This window comes from Artibeus jamaicensis, unplaced genomic scaffold, assembly GCF_021234435.1.
Source record: "Artibeus jamaicensis isolate MK-2021 breed Jamaican fruit bat unplaced genomic scaffold, CSHL_Jam_final contig_354, whole genome shotgun sequence".
Taxonomy (NCBI): domain Eukaryota; kingdom Metazoa; phylum Chordata; class Mammalia; order Chiroptera; family Phyllostomidae; genus Artibeus; species Artibeus jamaicensis.
Genome location: NW_026521803.1, coordinates 12140413 through 12163974, shown reverse-complemented (window position 1 = coordinate 12163974; position 23562 = coordinate 12140413). Strand labels below are relative to the sequence as shown.

Below are 23562 nucleotides of genomic sequence, written 5' to 3'. Positions count from 1 at the left end.
AGAAAGAGGAGAGAGGTAGGAAGTGTTTTTTCCATGACATTTGAGCTGTGAGTTGTCAGGAAGGGATTTGAGTGGGTTTTTATCAGTTACCGAGTGAAGCTCTGCTCAGAACTCTAGGCTGATTTCTCAGAGCCCCTGGGGTGGTACAATTTTATTTTATTTTTTAGGTGGTAGCCTTAGTGTAGTGAAGGAATACCGCATTTGGGATGGACATCCTGCATTCAATTCTTGATTCTGTATCTTTTTTTAAATGTATTTTTAGAGAGAGGGAGGGAGAGAGGGAGAAAAAGAAGCAACAGAGAGAGAAGCATCAATCAGCTGCCTTCGATGGATTGCCTCTACAAGGAGCCCCAAGCAGGCACCAAACCCACAACACAGCCATGTGCCACAGCCAAGAATTAAACCTGCAACATTTTGCTTTGCAGGACAACACCCAGCCAGCTGAGCCACACCAGTGAGGACTGGACCCTATGTCTTAATACCTGGGTTAAATAATTTGGGGGCAAGTTGTTTAAGGGCTGTCTACCTCAGTTTCCTTATCTGTCAAGTGGGGAATAATAACAGCACTTTCCCATTCCTTGTTGTGAAGTTTGGGTGAGATAATACGTATGAAAGTGTTTTCATAAACTCTAAATCTCCACACAGAGGTCAGTTACATACTCTTAAAGGTGCCTCGGCTCAGTCCTTATGCTAAAATGCTGCTTATGCAGCGCGATCAATTAATTGGTTAACTGTCTCTTTTAAATGTTAAACAGTAACTCCTCTCCCTTACCCTTAACCCAAACCAAATTTCATGCCAAAAAAATGTAAAATAAAAAATAAAAAGAAAGAAAAGAAAAACAACACTTTATTTTCATTAGGAATGCAACTTTAGACTTTTCAGCAATACTGACAAAGGTCAGTCTAGCACAAGAATATACGAGGGCTGTTTGTTCTCTTTCTCTCTGTCTCTGTCTGTCTGTCTGTCTGTCTCTCTCTCTTTCCCCCTCTTGGACACATTTTATTACATGACGGGGACTGGGCTCAGTCCTTATTGGCTGCCGGCTGCCTTCCCCAGGCCTGCAAGGACATTGCTCAGCTGCCCTCTCTTCTCCTTGGTACGATGTGTGCCCCACCCTTTTCGTGATGAACTTCAGGGCCCTCTTGTCCTGAGAGACCTTGAGCAGCTCCATGGCACGCTGTTCGCCAGGGACAAAGTCACACACATTCTTGGATCATGTCCCACATGAGCTTGGTGCCCTTGATGAGGCACCTGCAGAGGTGGTGGCTGTGCCTTGGCTTGCTCACGTTCTGTCACCTGGTGGCCCAGGATGAGGCCCACCGCCACGAGGTAGTGCACAGCCATCGCTGCGGTCCTCAATGGCTGCTGTGACGGACTGCTTCCATTCTATAGCGTTCAGTCTCAAAAAATGTGTTAGTGGCAGCAATTACTTAAAATTAACAGGGGCCAGAGTGTTGGCCTTGATTAAGCTCTCAATGGATCACGTTAATTACTCCATTTTTACTTGTATTATTCTACAGTGTAACGGTTTTAAATGCAATGATTATTCGACTGCCTTTACATCCTACTTACCTCATTTTTCTGGTTCTTTTCTGTTGAAGGAAAAATTATTTAAAAATTCATGAGCTGGCCCATTATATTTGTTAACTCCTCCACTCCTCGCCCTGATCATCCCACTTACACTGCTTCTGCTGTGTTTGGAGTTTCAGTTACCATCTCTTTATGGGACCTGTTCATGATGCCAGTGAGTACATAGGAAATAGGTAGGGAATACATTTTCACGTGCTCTGATAAGAAAATAATCTAAAACGTCCTACTTAAAATCCTATAAATGTTTAAGGATGTAAGGTCTTGACGATCTTGATTTTGGGTTGCGTAAACAATATTTTTCTGAAAATTGTAGGTTATCTTCCAATTGGTTCAGAGAGAGAGAGACAGAGAGAGAACTTCTTTTTTTTTTTTTTAGCATAGATTAGAAGAAATCCATCCTCTTCAAGGTGCGTATTTAATTCCTATTTGCTATGGTGACCTGTGTCTCTAGAACAGGGGTATCAGACTCATTTTCATCGGGGGCCACATCAGCTTCTCAGTTGCCTTCAAAGCGCCGAATGTAATGTTAGGACTGTATAACTGTAACTGCTCCTTAACAGTCAGCGAGAGCTCAGTGCCACTGCCAGGTAGAAACAAGGTGCCAGGCCAAATAAAACAAGGGGGAGGGCCGGATTCCAGCGGGTGGAAGGGGGGGCTTGTGTTCGCCACCTGTGCTGTGGAGCAACGGCAGTTCCCTCTCATTCCCACATCACCCCACAGGATGGGTCTTCCCTGGACCTATAACACCTATTCTACCCACTACTCTGAAAGAGGCCGGTTGCAATGGCAAATCAATTCCAAGGTATGTGTATGTAAATAATTTCCTGATTTCAACATTTCAGAATTAGTAACTTAAAACAGTGAGAAATGCTTGGAGAGATCTTAGCAGAAACTACCCAATGCTTGTCCTGCAGGATGTACTAAGAGACAGAGACCTGGGTGGGTGGCATTTGGATGTATCTCTTTAAAAAAATAATTTGTGGAATACTAGGTAATTAGTATCGAGGGAAGACTGACTGGCATTTGGACTCCGGTGGGAGAGAGGAGGTTTGCAGGAGAGCCTCACACAGTCACTTGTCTTCCTCCCTTGCTCCCACAGAGCCTCCTACAGCAGAGAGGCCTTGTTCTTTTTATCTCCGGAAGCACTCCTTTCTGGTAAAGCCGATGCCCGAACCAGCCTCAGGACACGGAGGCCTAGATTCCTGGGTGGAAAGAAATAGATGGCTTCCTCACAACCCCCACCTCTTCCCCTCAAAATCTTGCCTCCAAAACAGAGCTTGGAAATTACTGTCTAAGGTTCTCAAGCCATCAAGGGGATATGCCAGTTATGTTGGCTGTGACTTTGGGATGAGACTACTGAACCTGCAGAGTCCAGTAGAACCTCCAAGTCCCAACCCTTGAGCATTTCTGCACACAGGCTGCTTCAGCAGAATGTTCATGCAGGCGCTCCGAGAACCAGCTCCCTCCCCGAACTGCGAATTCAGACTTCCCAAACAATTTTGTGGAGTTTGAAATCTCTATATATACCCACCCTCACCCTCTGTAGGCAGCAGCAATTTCAGAGCTGTTTTCTCAGTGAATTGTTAACCAATTCAGAGGCTGGCAGTGCACCCAGAGTGGGAAGCTTGTGTTAGTTTGCTTCAGGACAGCCAGAAGGAGCTCGGTGGGACTGGTCTGGTGCCTCTGCAGTGCAGGTGTGGAGCTGCTGGGGTAGGAAGGGCAGCCAGGGGAAACACAGGTGGGGGTCTGGGCGGACGGGACTGTCCTTACGGAATCTGGTTTCCTGCTTCCCTGCTCAGGCTGCAGGTACAACACTGGGATCCTTGGGCAAACAAACCATGAAACCGAATATTGGAGTGTCAGGAAGAAAAGTGGTTAAATGTACCCAAATCCTCTGTTGACTTAATGGAGGGGGAAGCAGTATTTACAGCTATTTGATCACATCTCAGAGTGCCAAGCCATTAGACTCAACTCATTTCTTTTTTTAATGATTTTTTAAAGATTTTATTTATTTATCTTTAGAGGGGAAGGGAAGGAGATAGGGAGAGAAATATCAATGTATGGTTGCCTCTCGTGCATCCCCCACCGGAAACTGGTCTGCAACCCAGGCATGTGCCCTGACTGGGAATCTAACCTCGATACTTTGGTTCACAGGCCCGTGCTCAATCCACTGAGTTGGATTGAGACACTATCCAACTAGTGTCTTGACACTAGTGTTTTGACACTAGCCAGGGCTTAGAATCAACTCATTTCTACCGATGATAGTTGGTCCTACTGTGTGCCTGGGGTATAGACTGAGGAAACAGACAGACTATGTCCCATAGGGTTCAGACTCTACTAAGGTAAAAAAGCTGTCTTGGGTGAGAAATGTAAAGAATACTTGTGAAACATATTTTCCCTCAATAAAACTTAAGATGTCATAAATCCAGACAGAAAATTATTCAGGAATGAAATACTCTCTGAACAGCAAATTCCCGTAATAATAACAAAAGAGCAATGATATGTACACTTAGTAAAGATCTATTTTTTGCCTTTCATCTAATGATTTCAGAGAGTTTAGCAGCCGCTGCTGAGTTAATCCTTAGTACCAACCCTGACTCTAACATCTCCATTAAAAAAAAATTGGCACTAACACTTCAGCATCCCACAGGAAAGAAGTTCTGGAAGCAAAGAACACTCACCCCCTCACAAGCACCAAGCAGCAAATAAAAGAGTCTAATTTTATTCAGAAAAAATAAGTAGGGGCCCAGAAGAGTCAAACCAATGCCCACAAAATGAAAGTCACTGAGGAAAAAAATGCAAGTTTATTTCTTGCAGGTGGGCAAGAAAACTTTTTAATGCACCTTCGGGCAGTCTTGCTGAGCTTTCTCCATCTCTGTCAGGTCCGGAGTACATCTGGGAAGTCTTGCTTCATTTTCAAGGAGAGAATTACTTCCTCCCATTTTCAAAACAGAAAGGAAGACAAAGATTTCGTTTCCCTAACATAATATATAAAGGCCACATGATTCAGGCCATGATTTCTAAGTCCTTTGATGGTTCCCCTCAGAACCACATTCATATAAAGGGAAAGGTTGTGAGTTAAAGAATTCAATTGTTTGCAAAAATAAAGGGACACTCTGCCAGAGATGGAGAAGATCTGGAACAGACCTGATCCCTAATTACATGGTAATCCGATACCTGCCATTTGCATCACCTGGCAGTCTCCATCTTCAAAGGACCTTACCAGTGCTAATGAATTCTTCACCTCCTTTCCTCTCATCTACTCTCAAAATAGCTGCTCTTTAAAGAAAAGTTGTTCTAACTCTGAGAAGACCTGACTTACATTACCATATCTCTTTAGGATACAATCCCAACTATCTTTGTCTTTTTCCTGCTTTGGGGTGTTCCCCTTTGTCTTGTTTTGAACAGAGAGTGCATATTCTATGACCCTATAAAACTATTCCAAAAAAAAAGAAAGAAAAGAAAAGAAAAACCACAGGCACACCGGAGCCTCTCTGTGGGAATATTATAATAAAATAATATAGAAGCATTAGCAGAGGACAAAGAGCAGGGAGGCTTCATGAAAGCCTCTGAGATATGTGAGGTGGGTCCTGACAGGTAAGTAGGAAGGTGTCGCGTACATAAGAGGGGGAAAGCATCCTAAGCAGAAGGGAACTGCATGGACAAAGGCCCAAGAGGTGAGTGGGCATTGATGGTCCAGAAAAAGGCACAGTGAGTAAGCTAAAGCCCAGGATGGAGGTGTGGGTCAAGGTCATTGGAATGAGACTGGAAGGGTGACTTGATCAAGGTTACACAGCTAGGAAGTGAGACAGCCATGTTTAAACTAGGCTCTCTGGCTCTGAGTTCATTCTCAGTCTAACTTGTCACCTCACTGCGCTTCCCTATACAAAGAATAAGATGGATACAAGGAAGTCACCACTTAATGGATGTTACAGGCTAGTAAATTCACAAGTACAATACATGCAACTGACATCCACTGAATATCTTCTATGTTCCAGCAACTGTACTAGGCAAAGTGAATACGAAAGAAGAGGGAGGAGAAAGAGAAGAAGAGAAAAAAATTAAGTTTCTCTTTTTTAATTAAGTCCAAGGAGTCTGGTTAAGGGGAGAATAGTCATTACAACAACATGCAACTGCTAAGACATAGGTCTGTACAGAATGCCAGGAAGCACAAGGGAGACCGGCCAAAGGGAGTCAGACAAGGTGCCTCAGAAGGCTCGTAGTTCCGGGGACGGTGTCATGGGTACTGCACAGGATCATGACAATTGCTAACATTTATTAAGCACTTACAGTGTATCAGGCACTATCCTAAGCACTTTTTTTTTCATCTTAACTCATGTAATCCTTGAGACAATCCCCCATGCTGCAAGCGAAGTCACAGACAGAGGGAGGTGAAGAATTTTGATCCCACATCATGCAATCAGGAGAGCCAGAATTTGAACCCGAGTTGTTTGGTGTGGAGCCCAACCACTATGCTATGCTCTTCCTGTGGAGGATAGGAACTCCACGCCTGCTGAAGTCAGGGAAGGCTTCCAAGAGGAGGTAACATGTGCAGTCATTCCAAAGTATCTCTGGGAGTTCAGCCATTGAGTGAGGGGATTAAGAGGTTGTCAGGACAAGGTAGTATGAGCCAAAGTATGCAAGATGAGAGATGAATGGTATCAAGGAAAAGCAATTACTTCTGTTAGCTGGAGGGTAGGGTGGGTGTTGGGGATGATGAGTGCCACTAAAGGAACAGGCAGAGAGCATGTTTCAGTTGGGCTTGTTGGTTTTTCAATGAATAGACACACAAGGTCAAAAATACAAAGGAAACCCACGGATATCCAAGGATAAACTAATCACAGTCTGGGCACATATGGAGCTGCTCCCTCTTTTGTGGGTGGTACAGTCTCAGTCTCAGCTTCCCCCACCATGTTCCCTGCCCCAGTCACAGGATGAGGAGGTGGCCTGAGGGGTGATGCCACTGGGTCTGCAGAGCAGGAGCCAAATGGGGCAGGTTTGACTTAGACATGGGGAACCAGTGAAGGTGACTCCTGGGTTCCTGACTTGGGTTCACTGCAGAGACAGGAAATAAGGAATAAGGAGCAGGTGTGGAGGATGTTATGAACTGAACTGTGTCCCCCGCAAAAAAAAATCATATACTGAAGCCCTAACTTCCAATTTGGCTTTATTTGGAGAGAGGGTCTTTAAGGAGATGGTTAGGTTAATTGAGGTCATAAGGGTGGGACCCCAATCAAAGGGGACTGGTATCCTTATAAGAAGAGAAAGAAACCAGAGATCTAGCTCTCCCTCCACACACACACACACACACACACACACACACACGGGAGAAGCCATATGGGAAGCTGTGTACAACCCAGAAAGAGAAGTCTCACCAGAAACCAACCCTGATGGCATCTTGATCGTTGACTTAAAGCTTCCAACACTGTGAGAAAATACATTTCTGTTAATTTACCCAGTCTATGGTACTTTGTCATGGCAGCCTGAGCCAACTATTACAGAGGGAAAGACAGGTCACATTTGGATAAAGACACAGTAGATGGATTCAAAGCAAGTCATGAGTTAGAATTGGTAGGGCTTGGTGCTTCCATGAAAATCTAAGGTAGAAAGTATGGAGGAGGAGGAGGAAGAGCAGGAAGGGATGTTGTCCAGGTTTCAGTCTTGCATAGAGCATAAGTTGTGATTCTCACTGAGTCTGAGATTTAGGAGCTGGACCTGTGCAGATGGTGAAGGTGTGGTTAGGATTTCTTGGATGTAAGCAAGGTCAATTTAACTACAGAAATGCAGGGGGACTATAATGAAAGTGGAACCTCAATGAAAACCAAGGTCAGGATTTTTTTCAATAAATGAACTCATACTTTACATTCAAATTCTTTACCCATTTAATACAGTGCCTCAGAGATCATTTCACTCAGCATGCACAAACCTACATTATTCTTTGTATCTACAGCTACTATTCTGTTGAATAGATGAGACATAATTTATTTATTGACCATCTACCTATAGATTGTATCTAATAATGCTTTATTACAAACAATGCCTCAAGAACATTCTTGTATATTTTTCTGTGTTTACAGACTAGATTCCAGTAGAAGTGAATTGCCAGGTTTAAATGGATGTGCATTTTGCATGCTGACAGCTACTGCCAAACTGTGCTCTAAAAAGACTGTACCAATTTATCCTTCTAGCAATAGAGGATGCATGTACTTGTTTCTTCATATCCATATGTATATTTCTTAAACTATTTTGAGTCATAGACCCCTTTAGATTCTGCTGAAAGCTATGAATCCTCCTTCTAGGAAAATACACAAATGTACATAGTCAGAACATTTTGCCTGCAATTTCTGTGGGTTTACAGACCCCCCAGAAATCCCAAAGCTTTATGTAAAGGACCCCTAAAAAGAGGTATTGGAATGGGTCTCCCAGTCTAGGCCAGTGGGTCTTACTCTGAGTTGCACATTGACATCACCTGGAGAGCTTTGGGACCTCCCCATGCCCAGGCCACTTCCCAGAGCAATTTGAGCAGATTCTCTACGGAAAGGATGTAGGCATCAGTCATTTTTGCAAGTTTTCTAGGTGATTCTAACATTCATTCAGTGGCAAGAGCCACTGCCATCTAGGAGAGGCCTGTAGAAGGATTTTTTAAAAGTAATTTGAAGGTAGAAAACCAGAGAGTACTCAAGTGGCTCTCGGGCTTCAGAACCTGGCTGCAGGTGCTTTTATGTTAATGACTGGGTGGAGGGGGTGGGGACAGGGATCTGGCACTGATAACGTTTTTTTCATTAGGAAAATGTTCCTGGTGATTGTGAGGTATGGCCAACCTTGAAAGTCACTGCGCAGTGTGATATCTGCTGAAGAGAAGGAACCCCCGAGGGGTGAGAGTGGAAGGAAGAAAAGTCAAATGCAACTCAAGAACTTGCCACTTAACCACCGTAGCCAAAAGCTCTGCTATTTAGTTAGCTTCCGGCTGCAATGGTGGGAGGAGTCTGCATGGAGAAGTAGGACCTGGAGCTGGGGCTTAAAGAATCAAGACAAATTTGATCAGTTGGAGGGGCAGAGAGGAAGACTTTCCCAGTCAGAAAGGCAGCCTGTAGTTAGGGCTGGATCAAGCCTCCTCACAGCTCCTCCCATCGTTGGCTCGGCCATGGACTCGCAGGAAATGTTCCCTTCCCTGGTCCCGTGGAATTGACTCAGCGAGGCTCCCTGGGCCCTCAACCCCGAGCCCCATCTTCCCTCCTTTCCTGTGTTGGTTCTTCCTTTGGGGTATGTTTCTCTTTCTCCTAGACCAGCAGGGTCCAGGAACCAGTAGCATCAATGTCACCCGAGAGTTTGCACATTCTTGGGCCCAACCTGAACCTGCTGCATCAGCCTCCTGGGGGTGGCCCAGCACTCTCTGTTTGACAAACCCTCTGGGGAATTCAGATGCAAACTCAAGTTTGAGGGTCAGTGTTCTGGAAACTCCCAGCCGTGCATCCTCCCCTTGCAGCTCGGTCCTCTCTGGAGCCCAGTCCCACAGAAGGCTGGACTCAGAGAGAGCAGTGAAGAATGTTGGGAAATTAGACTGTAGACCAGATACGAGGAGTTTGGACTTGAAACTAAGGAAAGGAGCCATGACGACTTCTTGGCCAGGGAGGCAAAGCATTAACATGGTGTTGGAGACCAGGTAACAGTATTTTAAGAATGCAGGATGATCCCAATCCCCCTGAAATTACAGGCAAAACTGAGCATAGGCATCTTTTGAGAAAGAGGTTTCATAACATTCCATTTTCAAATGAATTCAAAATGATTTAGTAGTCACCGCTACAGAGGAAATTATTTTATTGCTAAATTATATTAGCTTTTGAGGCAATGTTTCTTAAAGTGTGGTAAAATTGGTATTAAATTGTCTGAGCTGTGTGTTAAAAATGTACATTTTTGGACTGTGCCCTAGACCTACTGAATCGGAATCTCTGGAGCCGCACCCAAGAATCTGCATGTTAAAAGAAGTTCCCTGGGTGGTTCTGGTTGATTCGATGCACTGTAAGGTCCATGATCTGCCTCAGGCTTTCAGTCTCAAAAGCCAGTGGTTCCAGGAAGGCTAAGTTAGCAGTGAATTTAGAAAGCATGTGAGCCACTAAAGTGTGGGGCTGGGGCACAAAAAGTCTTTCAATGACCAAAACACCACAGAACTGGGGACACGAGCCAGAGTACACATTCCCCTGGCATTTCGGTGATCATCCATTGAAAGCTGTATTCCACAGGCCTTTCCATAGGGACAGCAAAAGAGATCTGAAGTGAGGCTCACCCTCAAACTCTGACAGTTCCACTCCCCTTCCTAGAGCTCGATGGAGACTAGGTTAGTGTGCTTTTCTGTGGCACATGGCTATGACTACGAGAAACCAGAAGAACTCTTGACCACATGAACCTGCCAGAGGTTCGCCCCTCCCTGGAGTCAGGCCAGGCAATGCTCCTGGAGAGAATCTTCTGGGCTTCCCGCCTCTTTGCCTGTGCTTGGCAGGGTTTGCCCAAATATCCACTGATTACATATTTTGACTTAGGAATTTTGTAATATGTAGTACTTACACAGTAAAGCATGTGGGACTGTATTCATGAAAATGCACTCCAATGTAAATAATTTTCTTCTGGGCAGTGGAAATGGAACTGAAGCACCTGGTCTGGTAAAGTGTTAAGAAAACGTGTGTGCTCCGGAGTCCCACCCCCAATGGCTGCGTGATGTCGGGCAAGTTATTTAAGTGCTCAGGGTTTCTACTCATCTGAAAAATAGGAGCAATCCTCACATATACTCATGAGAACAACTTGAGAGTGTTCATGTAAAAGACCAGGCCCATGATGAACATTCACTCAACATGAACAAAAAAGAAACATGGCGCAAATATATTTTTCCAGATTTCTGTGCTTTCCGAACCTTCTCCAGTGAAGACTGACTACCTTTGGAAACAGGAGAGAATGAAAATCACAGTTTTTCTTTGCTTTTTATATATGAGAATGAGCCACAGTGAGAGAAAAGACAGGAAAACAAACAGATGCAGTCATCATCAGGGGAGGCTGTTTTTACTTGGAGTAATGACAACCCGTGACCCCTGGGGGACCCAAGTCAAAGCACAGACTGTGGGGAGAGTAAGTCTGAAGAATTATGAGTACTGTACTGGTATCGGCTGTGCCCTGGCTCTGCACACTTGGATCCCAGCACAGAGGGGCTAGGTCCTCTTCCATCAGGTGCAAAGCCTGGATCTCCAGCATGAAATTGAAGAAATAGAACAAACACATCCCAGGGCTTCTTTAAATATTCAGATAAACCCATGTGTCTCTAACAGTTAAATTAAGCCTTCCTAAGAAAAAGTAAGTCAATTAGTTCAAAATGTGGGTTAGTGCTTCTGGGTATTTAAAAGGGGATTTTTTTTCCTTTTTAGTTCATTTAGAAACATAGCCACAGGGCAGGAACATACCCACTCCTCAGTACATCCTGTAAATCACTACCATATACCTAGATACCAACTTCTGCTATCTAGAGCTTCAAAATCTGGCCCTCAAACTTTCTCAAAGTTAGGAAGACATTGAAATAGGAGCTTCCAGATTTTCTTGCTTTGCCCTTTGAATTTATATCCTTTATCTTCACCATCAATACCGATAGACATCAGAGGGTGCCTGACATCACCACAAACACCATTCACCCTAATTGAATTCCTTCCTCCACTCAACAAGCACTTACTCTCTAAACTTTTGTAAACAAGGAAGGTCTCCAAGACATTGTGAAACGCAGTTCTGGAGCACAGTTTGTGACATGCACTTCAAAACTCCTCTGCCCAGTTTATCTAGATGCAATAAGCCAAACTTTGCCAGAATACAAATCAAATTAGACACTCTCAAGAAGATGAATTGCCAGAAGCAGTGACTGGGTCATAGAATATGAACATTTTCATGGCTTTCTTAAACAGCGATCTTACTTGGTATCAACAATAAAAATATGAGACTAACGTTTTCAGACCAATATTAGAGTATAAACTGCGGGGGTTTGTTTTACATTTTTGTTTGTTTTATTTTGCTTTTACTAAATGGATGGGCTATTTTTAAGAAAAATATATAGCAGATAGTTTCAGGAACATTCCTGACCTCTGAGCCACACGTAAATAGCTTTTCCACTATTTAAAATATATGTATTTGCTACATGGCATTAACACATATCTTTATCTCCTTTTCTACCTTAATTAGTATTGCAGTGACACTGCAATAAACATCATTTAATAAGACTAACATCTACTTCAATCCCATATATCTCTTAAAGATATATCACTATAAGATAAACTACTATCATTATTAATTTTGATTTAACATTGACAACTTCTGCATTTGACTTCTTTACTAACCAAGTAAAGTTTCATTATTAGAATATTATAACAGATAACACACTTTTAGGCTCCATAAAAACACCACTGACTTATGGAAAACTACACTCCCCTAATTCATTACTTGCTTTAAAATTTAACGCCTAGGAGACTGATAGGTGAAAAGGTTAAGAATTACAGTTACCAAGCAGCAATCAGAAACCAAAAATTCCACTCGTATCACTTCTTGTGTGAAGTCCAAGCTGACCTGTGTTTGACAAAGCATCAAAGATAAAAACAGGTAACACCCTCACTGCGCCCAGGAGACTTGGGCAGAACAGCCCGGGATTTCAGTGAAAAACACTCCATTCTAGTCTGGTTCAGTTTGTGGGCATTCCTTTGCCTCTAACTCTTTTACTGTCAGTCGTCTAAGACACTAACTGGTCCTTACTTCCAATATTCCAAGAAAACAGTACAGTGTTTTAGGTGCCAGGGGACCAAGGTGACGCTGTTTCTTTGGCCGTACCCACAGTGCTCCCCCTTCAAGGCCTCACTCAGATTAGAACTGTTCTGGCTTTCAAAGATTCCCAAATCAAATGACACACTGATATATTTTAAGGAAATTGTTCCCTTGCAGGGTTTTTTTTTTTCCATTCTTTGGTTCCTAGAAGCTGGATGTGGTCAAGAGGTTCAGGCACGGGCTATGGAGCTACGCTGTCCTGCCCTACGAGGTCGTGGAGACGTGGGCGAGTGGCCTGACCTCCTGGCCTCGGTTTTCTTGTTTATAATCAAGATTTAAAAAGTAACAGCTGACAGCTGAATGTTTCGGAATGTTCCAGGCACTGTATTACATCCTTTGCTAATACCAATCCATTTAGTTCTCACAACAATCCCGCAATGTAGGAGCTATTATTATTATTATTATTATTATCCAGATAATAAACTGAGAGAACTGAGACATGAAGGGGGAGCAGCTGGTAAACCCAAGCTAGCAATCAGACTCAGGTAGTCTGGTTTCAAAGATGAAGCTTTTAATCTCTCTGTTACATAACTTTTCATGGAGGTTAGTTCTCTCTCCACACACACATATTTGCATATTCATTGTCTACCATGTGCCAGCCACTCTGCTAAAATATGCTACAAAACTGTACTGGAAAGGAATCAGACCTGCAATAATCAGCAAGGCAGAGTTTGGGCTCTTCTGGACTTTTCTTTTCCTCCACTTTGTAGAGTTAGATTGTACGGGTTCTGTTTTCATCCAAGCTCAGAAAAAAGATGATCTTCAATTGAACTCAATAGAATTGAGTGGTGAAATTCAAAAACAAAGATATGTCAAAATAGCTTCAATCTGAATTCATATGTGACCTCCAAAATACTTTAGGAATTTTTTCATAATCAAATGAAGAAAGCCTGATTTACACGTGATAAACTGAAAACAAGTGGTAAACTAAAAAGTGACTTTAAGTGATGAACCAGAAGTGGTCCTGGCATCTGCCACCATGAGCCCATACCATTCCTTGAATTTACCAGTTTAAATCCTCCCCAATCCCTTAACACATAGTTACCTATCTCCATTCCCTGACTTCTCACTCACTTCTGCAATAATTTCCTAGTGTGTTCTACTACCAAGGGAATTCCTGGTAAGGATATAGTAAGCCAAAACAGTCATTACATCATTTTTAACTTGTAAACAATAATGCTGCCTTATAGTTACCTTTCATCCTGATTTTCAATATGGAAATTCAGAACTATGTTATTTCAGGCTTTTCACAAAAAAAAAAATGTTATTTGCTAAACACAGGATTTCCCTAAACACGGAGCCTGTTCATTCACTCCTTCAAGGTCAATGACTGGAGTGCTCACTGGGTGCCAGGAACCAGCCTCAACCACAGAGGTACATGGGTTTAGTAGAGGAACCAGGTAGCCAAAACGCAACTATGTCAACTACATAGCAGATGATGCTCAGAAGACTGGAAGCCAAGAGGACAGAGAGCTGAATATGTTTCTGGATAACGTAACCTTTCATAAAGTGTGAATCTGAAAAGGGTGTTAGGTGGTTATACAATGAGGGAAAATCAGTTGGAGGGGAAAACATTTTTCCTTCTGAAACAGTCATGTCACTGCCTTCAAGTAATCTAAGAAGCGGAGAAGCCCACATACGTAGATGGTCCTTTATAATTATGATGGTAGAGAAATATGGTGCATCTTGTTGAAGTTGTAAACATCACCAACATCTTAGTGTTGCTTCTAGTAAAGAATTCTGACAGTTAAATAATTGCAACAAAGGTTCCATACAGCACAGGCATCGTTTTATATAAAGAAGTGATGTATTCTGCACAATAAAGAAAGCTTTCTGACAAAGAGGGAAGCTGTCAGTTTTAAGTGGCGGGCTGCAGGGACTTCAGGATAGGGCAAAATCAACGGGGAGGACTGGGCTGATAGGCAGATGCCAACCAATACTACCTCTCTACCGAAAAAGAGAAAGCTTTTTCAAATTAGCTTAGTTCGGAACTGTGTATATCGAAGCACAGGATGTTTTTAAGGGATCATGTCTTAAACCTCCCCTGTGAACTCAACTGTAATTGTGTATTGTTGGGGTTTAAAAATTAAGCGACTTGGCAGTGGTGGCGGGCGTTGGGAGAGGTGGAGGTTTATAGCTGCTTGGGCTTTCTGGGTGTTCTTCCTGGTAAACACGAACCTAAAGAGGTAGGTACTAACCTAAAGAGGTGTTTTCCAATATTTGATGACGTATCATTACGGGCAAAAAAATGTAGCGTTTCAACAGCCGGTACCACGAAGCAGATTCGGTCTCCCTATAGTGAGCCCAAGACATATTTTCCCAGGTCCGTTTTTCGTATCTAACAAAACCGCGAGTCCTGCGGGTGGTTTGCAAACTGTCCAGGCAGCATCTGAAACTGCTGTTTTTCCAAGTCCGTTAAAACGTTATTTGCGCTTGGATTTTTTTTTTTTCCTGCTATCCTCCTCCCCTGCCCCCTGGCTTTTTCCCGTGGAGACCTGCCCTGGGGGATATTTTGTCCCGGGAGCACAAAACTATTTTCTTTTCTGAAAGTAAGTTGACGTCAACTGGGATCTGTTTTTGGTTGCTTTGTTTCCCGGAGCGTCCAACCCAGAACTTCGCCTCTGGTAAACTGCTAACAATTCAAAGCAGTTTGTCCGGCTGCGAGGAGAGCTGGGGGCTGGAGTGACCCCCGCCGCCCGGAGAAGTGGGGAGACCCGGGGAGCCCCTTCGCTTCTGGGCTGGAACGTAGGCCTGAGTCCCCGGTGGAGCCGGGAGCACAGCCCCTCGGCTCACTGCTCTCGTGGCGAGAGCCGCCTGGGAGCAGCCCCTGGTAGGTAACCTGCCTGGCTCCCCACCTGAGTTCTCAGAAAGGCTGACATTTCCAGCCGGAGCGTCCTGGAGGCCAGCAAACCTGGGAGCATCCCGGCACAAAGGGCCAGCCTTTCAGAAGTAGCCTTATTCGACTAGTGTGTGCCAGCCAGCTCCTGTGCGCGGGTCCTGTGCGCGTGCAGCTAACTTAGTTGCGTACTGCTCTGGGCTCCGGGGAACAAACACTCCTTTTTACATACCGGGGAAGGCGGGGACAATGAATGCAGTTTGAACAAAGCCTGCGGCACCTCGGGGACGATTCCCTAGGAGTGTAACCTCTGAATTCCTAGCCACCCGAGACGGTTCTCTGTAGAGAGAAGGGCGGGTGTGTGTGTGCGCGTGTGTGTGTGCGCGCTCTCGCGGGAGGAGCGAGCGGGAGGGGGCCCACGAGGCTGGAACTTGCTCCAACTTGTTCACACCTGGCGTTGTTTCCCTTACGCTCCGCGCCATCCAAGGCCGAGAAGGCACGCGGAGGACCAGGGGCTGATCCGTGGAAAAGATACCATCAACTCCCACTTAGACGCTCTCGCGGCACAGGGACCTCGTCTTCCTTCTTTACTTTTTCTGTTTCCTTTTTAATTATAAAATGAGGGGTGCGTTTCTATTGACGCGTAAAATTATAAACTGCCCAGGAGAGGGCAATGGGCAATTGACAAAGACTCCCACAGTCGAACTGCACAGAATTCGGGCTGAGAGGCAAATGCGAGGGCGCGTTCGAGGAGCTGGAGAGGCTGCCCCACAGGAGGGCCGGAGTCGTGCTTCTCAGACCTCATTCCGTCGGTTCCCCTCGCCCTTGGGGCTCGAAGCTGGCCAGCGCGCCAACTCGGGCAACCGGAGGAAGAGAAAGTTAGGATGCAGTACGAACTCTGGAGGTGGCCTGCCTGTGCCGCCAGAGTAAACAGCCGAAATCTCTGGCAGCTCTGGGGGAGCTGCCCCTGGGCCGGGACACCGGGAGGCGGCGACGGAAGGGCGCAAAGCCTGAGCATGCCGGGGGCGGGCGTTTGGCTGAAAACGGGGCACAGTCTTCTATGGGAAAGTGGGACCGGGCGAGCTCTTTGGCTGCCTTTCCAGTTTCGCAGGTGTCCGCCCCCGTGCGCCGGAGGCAGCGCAACCCTGGGGGCAAACGACTGACTGTTGGCAAACTTGGAAGGCGAGCGCACTCAAGATCCGAGTTGCCAGAATTGTGGCAGTGGTCGGAGCGCCTGGGACTCAAGTTCACTTTTTCCGCCCGCCAGACAGGCTTAGGGACGGACACTGCTGTAGGCTCCAACCAGGTGGAGCGCCTCTCCCGTAGCAGCTGTGTCTGTCTGCTCTGAGACGGGGAGGGCGGTGGCCTGGGCTGGTGAGGAGGGGTCCCTGGGGTACCCAGCGCCTCTCTCCACGTCTCCACTCCCAATCGCCCCTCCCAGTCTCTTTCTTTCTCGCTCCTTCTCTAGGCTGGCTGGACCGGCGCGGACTTGCCCCAGACCTACGGGGAGCGCCCCAGGTCTTTAATGACAGCTTAAAAGTGGCTGTTGGAAAAGTCGAAAGGGATGAGGCTGACGTAGGGCGTGTTTCGCTCCTTTGCAAGACTCGAAAAGGGAGCTGGGAGCTGTGCGGCTGGCCCCAGGCCCCCGCGCCTCGCCGCCAGCAAGTAGGTGGGGGAGCCGCCGCCAGCCCCATCCCGCTCCCAAGCCTCGCCCGCTGCGCCCTGGCCGCGGGCGCAGAGAGGGTGCGGGGCATCGCCGTGCCTTCTCCACCCTGCTCATTAACCTGCCGGCTCCACTACGCTCCGCGAGGCCCCAGACTCGAGCTTCTCGAAGCAGCACCCGCGGTCCGCTCGGCGCAGCCGCCTCTCTGAACCCCCGGCTCCGGGGGGCAATGAGGGGGCGGTGGAAGGGGCACTGCTCCTCGGGCATTACTTAGAGAAGCGAGACCGCCCCGCCCTCCCGCCGACCCACCCTCTCTCCCGCCCGGGCCCGCGCGCCACTCCGCCAGAGGGTAAGTTGGGAGTTTTTCACCCCCATCGACAGCTCTCCCTCCCCTTTCATATTTTTACCCTTCAAAGTTTTCCTAGGACTGGGGAGAAGGGTGGGGGAGGAAGAGGGTCCAGCCATCCTCCGTTCTCACTCTCTCCCTGTCTAACTTTCCCCACCTCCCCTCCATCCCTTGAGCGCCGCTGCCCCTCCGGAGCAGCGCTCCAAACTGACAATTGGAGCGCGGCTCCTTTAAGAGCCCAGCTTTGCCTCCCGGTAGCTGAAGGTCATTAAACACAAAAGCTCTCAGCGCTGCGGTCCAATATAGCGCATGCGCCCTGCCCGAGGACTGGCAGAAAGACGGCAATATGGCGAGAATGCCTGGCAGCGGGGACTGTAACACCAGCGCGGGCGGCAGCGCCAGCGCCGCCGCCGCCGCCGAGAACAATGGGGAGCGGGGCGAGGGCGAGCGCGGTGCAGGGGGCCGCGGCCGCCGCCACGGCCGCCCGCACTACTGCAGCGCGGGCGAGGAGGAGGAGGAGGAGGAAGAAGAGGAGGACGAGATCCAGGAGGTGCGGATAACGGGGGACGAGGAGGACGGAGGTGGGGGGCTGGAGGACGACGACGAGGAGGAGGAGGAGGAGATGGGGCTGGACTGGGACGAGCCCCTGGAGCCCGAGGACTCGGCCGGGGAGGAGCTGGAGCCGGAGCCGGTCCATATGATCAATATGGACCAGAGCGCCGCGCTGGAGCCGGAGGCGCCGCCGCGACTGCTGGCGCCCCGGGCCCGCGGCGGGCCTCCCGGGGACGGCCCCGAGCTGGACCCCGACGTGCTGCAGCGCCCCGAGCGGGCCCGGCTGAGCGAGAACACCCGGCTGGCCACCCGCTACGCCGTGCGCATCTTCCGGGAGTACCTGAGCGAGAAGGCGCAGAGCCCGGACTTCGAGACCATGGACAAGGGGGCGCTGTGCCGCGTGCTGCGTTCCTTCTACGCCGAGGCCCGCTCCAAGAGCGGGCAGCTCTACAGCAAGTCGTCGCTCATCAGCATTCGCAGTTCCCTCAACCGCTACCTCAATGAGCCCCCGTATTGCCGCACGCTCGACCTCACCAAGGACCCGGAGCTGCGCAGCGCCAACCTGACTCTGGCCGCGGTCATCCGTAAGCTAGAGGAGCAGGGCGCCGGGCCGGTGGTGCAGAAGCAAGCCATCACGCGCGCCGACCTGCGCAAGCTCTACACCTCCAGCGTCTTCAGCACCAACACGCCCTTCGGGCTGCTCAACAAGGTCTGGTTCGAGACGTGCATGTATTTCTGCACGCGCGGCCGCGAGAACCAGCGCGAGCTGGAGGAGGACTCTTTTGGGCTAGCCATGGACGAGGATGGCCGCAAGTTCGTCTACTTTAAGTCCCTCGGGCCCTATCACAAGTCGCGCTCATCGTCCTGGAGCAAGAAGCGCGCGGAGAGCAGTGATGAGGAAAACTTGCCCCGCATGTACGAGACGGGCACTGAGTTCTGCCCCTATGCCAGCTTTGTCAAGTACCTGTCGAAGCGCAACCCCCTCTGCAAGGCTTTCTTCCAGCGACCACGGGACCACTGCAGCGAGGGCGATGTGACCTGGTATGAGAACAAAGCCATTGGCAAGAACTTGCTGGGCACCAGGATGCAGATGCTCTCCAAGGCGGCCAAGCTCTCCAAGACCTACACCAACCATTGCATCGGCGCCGTCTCCATCGCCACGCTCAACAGCATCGCGGGCATCGGTACCAAACTGGGCTCGCCCGCCCTGCAGGGTTGCTATGCCGAAGCTCTGAACGGGGCAGCTCGCCACCACTCCCACCACCCCCCTACACATCCCTCCCATCACCACCGCCCCCAGCCGCCCTCGCTGGGCAACACCTATATCCTCCCCAAAGACAGTCAGATCGGGCCGGACGTGAAGTCTGAGGCTGCGCCCAAGCGCGCCCTGTACGAGTCGGTGTTTGGGTCGGGGGAAATCTGCGGCCCCTCTTCCCCCAAACGACTTTGTATTCGCCCCTCGGAGCCTGTGGATACGGTGGTGGTGGTTTCCGTGAAACACGACCCCCTGCCTCTTCTTCCAGAAGCCAATGGGCACAGAAGCACCAATTCTCCTACCATAGTTTCACCTGCTATTGTTCCCCCCACCCAGGTAACCAAACTAAACTCTATGCATGAAATGTTTCTTTGGTACCACTTGGGAACTAACTTGTGCTAATGCCGGTCTGGGTTGGAGGAAGTTTGAAAAAGCAAATATACTGAATCAGATTCGATTTCAGCCTTAGAAGCTTAACTCTTGGGTTTTTGTTTTTTTTCGGTTTTTTTTTTTCAGCAAAGTTTACACCTCACCTTAAAAGAGGTGAGGGAAATCGCCCTAACAATCACTGCTTCGCAGTAACGCTAAAATCTTGAAAGTTCCCAGAACAAAAGCAACCCTAACAGCCTCTCCCTAGAAAGCATGAGTTTCAGAAGGTGAAGAGTGCAGGAATACATATCAAGGAAGCAGTTACTGAGAATGTATTTGAATAAAGTAACCATTAAAATAGTCTGTTACATATTCACCATAACTTATGAAGTTAGAAAAGCAGTTATACATTATTAAAGAGAAAACATGCCAATCCCACTTCCTGTAGGGGGTGGGGAATGGAGAGACTGGCAGTTGAGTGCCAATAACATGCAGCTGAATATCAAGAGACGTCGGGTGTAGTTTCCATGAACTGAAGTCAGTTGTTGAAGTTACCAGCTGGAAAGGACATCTGCCCTACCAGCCAGGCTCTGACTTGGAGCACGTGTCCCTTGTCCCATGGAGCCCACCGTCTAGGCGGTAGGTAAGACTTACAAATGTAGATGATTAAGACAAACAGCACAGGAATGTGGCAAAAAACACCCAAGAGTCGTAGCCCAGAAGCTGAGCCACTTGGGCAAATCAGTTAGTTCACCTCTCTGGGCTATAGTGTCCTCATCAAAGATAAGGGGACTATTTTGACTTTAAAATTATTCCATTCTAAGCAGTACCAAATTCTAGGTCGAGACTGAGGGCTTAAGTGGATGTTTCTTACGATGTTTTCCTGGAGGAATATATTTGCATTATTAAAACGATGCTCATCTTCTGGGTATTCTTCCCTAGGGGCCAGAAACCAGAGGTCTTTGAGGGCTACTCTGTGTTCTGCAGGCAGGAGTAGCCCCTGGAGGTTTTGCCCCTATGACCTCTCTGCCATCAAGGAGAAGCAGGCATTTGGTCTGTGAGTCTGGAGGGGCAGTGCAGGCCTGTCAGGGAACAGATGTCAGGTACCCCAGTGCTTTTTCCAAAGGAGATATTCCAGTTCTGGACAGACAGACCCTTTCAGACATTCACCAGGCAAGCAGCAAGCCCCAGGGCCAGCCGTGAAAGGGGCTGTGAGCAGTAACATAAACACAAAAGTTCGCTGAAGTACAGGAGACCTGTGGGCTCTGTGTCTGTCTCCCTGTACTTTCAGTGTGTGCAGTACATTTCCGACAGACCTGGAGGTTGTTTGGGGGGAGTTTTAAGGACAGAGGGGAGAATTTTCTCTTCTTTGGAGAATTTGGGTTTGCTTTTTCTTTGAAAGGCAAAAAATAAATATTCCCATTCCTCTGCTAAAGTAAAAACCCTTCAAATGTCCTGGTTCCGAATAGCATCCGATTAAGAACGAAAAGCCTAAGGGAGTTTTTAAAGTATACATCTGCTTGGAATCATAATGAAACCGTGCGTCTGACACCACTGTTGTTATAGAATCAGGACGTGACATCGACAAAAGTTAGTCCAGGTCTGCTTCGGCTGTGTTTTGTTCTAAGGAAGGCTGCGGCTCTGTCCCAGTCTTTTATTTTAACCAAGTGAGGTAAATCAGTTCTGTAAAGCGGGATACCGATCCCTTTATTTTTCTTTAATTGTCAGTTAACCCCTGAGTTACGTATAGATTTGAGGATCCATATGTTGGTTATATTATCACTCTGGCTCTTGAACTAAGTCCCCTGTAGTTAAAATGCTACAAAAAGTTGGGCTCCTTGCACATATTTAATCGTCTGCTTTTCATTTATGTTAAAGTGGGTTGTTTAAGAGATTTTATTTATTCATTTTTGGAGCAAGGGTAAGGTAAGGAGGAAGAGAAGGAGAGAAACACCAATGTGTAGTTGTCTCTGGCACGCCCCCCACTGGGGACCCGGCCCCCAACCCAGGCATGTGCCCTGACTGGGAGTCAAACCAGCAACCCCTTGGTTTGCAGGCCTATGCTCAATCCACTGAGCCACACCAGCCAGGGCTAAATTGATGTTTTTAAATCAGCGTTAAGAAATTTACAGGAGCTCTTTAGTAACTCCTGTAGAACTCATTTAATGAAGTCTGAGAATTCTGAGTGTAAGACAAATGTTTTAAGTAAAGAGCTGGTATGAAACTTCTACTTACTAAAATCACTGTAACAATTGAGGTCCAGGGCATTTCCTGGGGATTAGTAACTGGCCCAAGGCGTTGCCCTAGGTTGTCGGCTCCTCCAGCCGGCCACTCCTCCCCAAGAAACGCCATGTGCACTTCAAGTTTAGTCATTATTTCTTAATCATAAACATAGGCTGTCTAACCTTAATCCTCACCGGACCTCTTCAAGTGGTGCGTCTCCGAATTCCAGTGTTGACCATGTTATTCTAGACTTCTTGATAACACAGGGACACCCTGATGATGCTTTAATTCTCTTCTAACATGGCAAGTTCCTCAAAAAATGAAGAGCCTGTTACTTTAAATGCATTGACTCTCTGCTTCTTGAGGACATTAACAAGTGTGTCATTATGGTTGAAAAAATGAATATACTTGAGGAGTAACAAAGGTTATGGAATTCGTGGTTTTTACTCGTGTGAAGTGTGCGGGGTTTTACTTTTTATTGGGGGAGGGGGTTGTGATGGTTGCTTTAACTGATTCACTCTTTTAAAAGAATATATGACTTTTTTTCTTTTTCTTTTTTTACTTTTATTTATTGATTTTTTTAGAGAGGAGGGAAGAAAGAGAAACATCAATTTGTTCTTCCACATATTTATGCATTTGTTGGTTGATTCTTTTATGTGCCCTGACCCGGGATCAAACCTGTGACCTTGGCATGTCAAGATGACACTTGAAACTGATTCACACTTTAATTCGGTGAATGGCCGTGTTCAAAGTAGAGGGCAGTCTCAGTTCCTTTTTCCCCAGTGAGCTATTGTAATTTAAGATGGTCCAGTTATTGGTGTAACTTCCTAGCTCCCAGGTGATCATTTAAAAAGGTTTATCAGGCCCCTCCTACAACTTTATACCTCTTCTCTTTGCATGAAAATACAGCCTTTTTCCTGCCTCAGAGAACAGTACTTCAGCTTAGATGGTAGAGATTTCTAGTCTTTATGATTTACACAAAAATAGAATACCTATAGGAGCTTAGATTTTTAAATATAGTTTTGTTGCTTAAGTTTGTATGGACTGTGCCTCTCTCAAGTACCAAACAAAAATGTGAAGTTTAGCTTCAAAGCTGCAAGTTGCACTCACTTGACCCTAACCCAGATTATTTCCAGAAATACTTTTAAGGAATTCTGAAAGTAGAAAGTCCGTTAGTGGAAAGATTCTGGAGTCAGTGGTGCATGTCCACTGTTGCTGTTTCATTGTCTTCACTGGGGGCCAGAGTTGGTCCTTACAGTTTCCAAGCTGAAAATTGGAACAACCTCCCTGTGGGGCACAGGCAGTCAGTCTCTCTTGACCTTGCCTTTGAGAAGGCAGATGCTGATAGCACTGGGAAACCCGTTTTCATTCAGATTCAGGTGCTGCAGTGACGAGGAGGAAACAGGAATTTTCAGTCTGTTTACTTAATGGGTTTATTTTTGCGTTCGGAGACTAGGCAGAAGGGATACTCCTGTCTTACTTTAAAGGTGGATACAGAGTTCTATAAATTTGAAGGGAGTAGTGTGTTTCACAGTTGTAGCAATTGTAAGAACTTTTTTCACGATGGTTATCTGGAGCTATTAGGGTTAACTGCTCTGTTTACATGGGTATTTTCCTGATTTTTAATGTTACTTTGTGGCTATATTAATTTTTCTGCTGCAAGAATGTTTGCTCTGCTTTATGGAAAGTTCAGATTGGTGGAGAAACTAAATGTCATCAACATTACGTAACTTTTTTCATTCATTCAGGAAACAATTACTGAGCACCTACTAATCTGGCTCTTGTGCTAGGAATCTCTATAAATTAATCTATTGTCCACTTGGCAAGTAGTCACATTGGCAAAATTGTGGCCTCATTAAGTATTAAAACTAGAGCAAAATAAAGA

General features: G+C 46.7%; 1 protein-coding gene across 4 annotated transcripts in view; it reads left to right on the top strand.

Annotated features, from left to right (window-relative positions):
• KCTD1 (potassium channel tetramerization domain containing 1) overlaps nt 1-23562 on the top strand; it is a 187824-nt gene that overhangs the window by 71019 nt on the left and 93243 nt on the right. The window contains exon 1 of one of the 4 annotated variants that reach the window (XM_053664357.1): nt 15243-15263. The exons of 1 other annotated variant lie outside the window; for it this stretch is intronic. Coding sequence is in view for 1 of the 3 variants with exons in the window: in XM_037127849.2 (XP_036983744.2) it covers nt 17625-19421 (1797 nt within the window). In the remaining 2 variants the exon portion in view is untranslated. Of the gene's footprint in view, nt 1-15242; nt 15264-16739; nt 17282-17315; nt 19422-23562 lie in introns of those variants that run through there. 2 more of the 4 variants (XM_037127851.2, XM_037127849.2) reach the window with 2 other exon arrangements.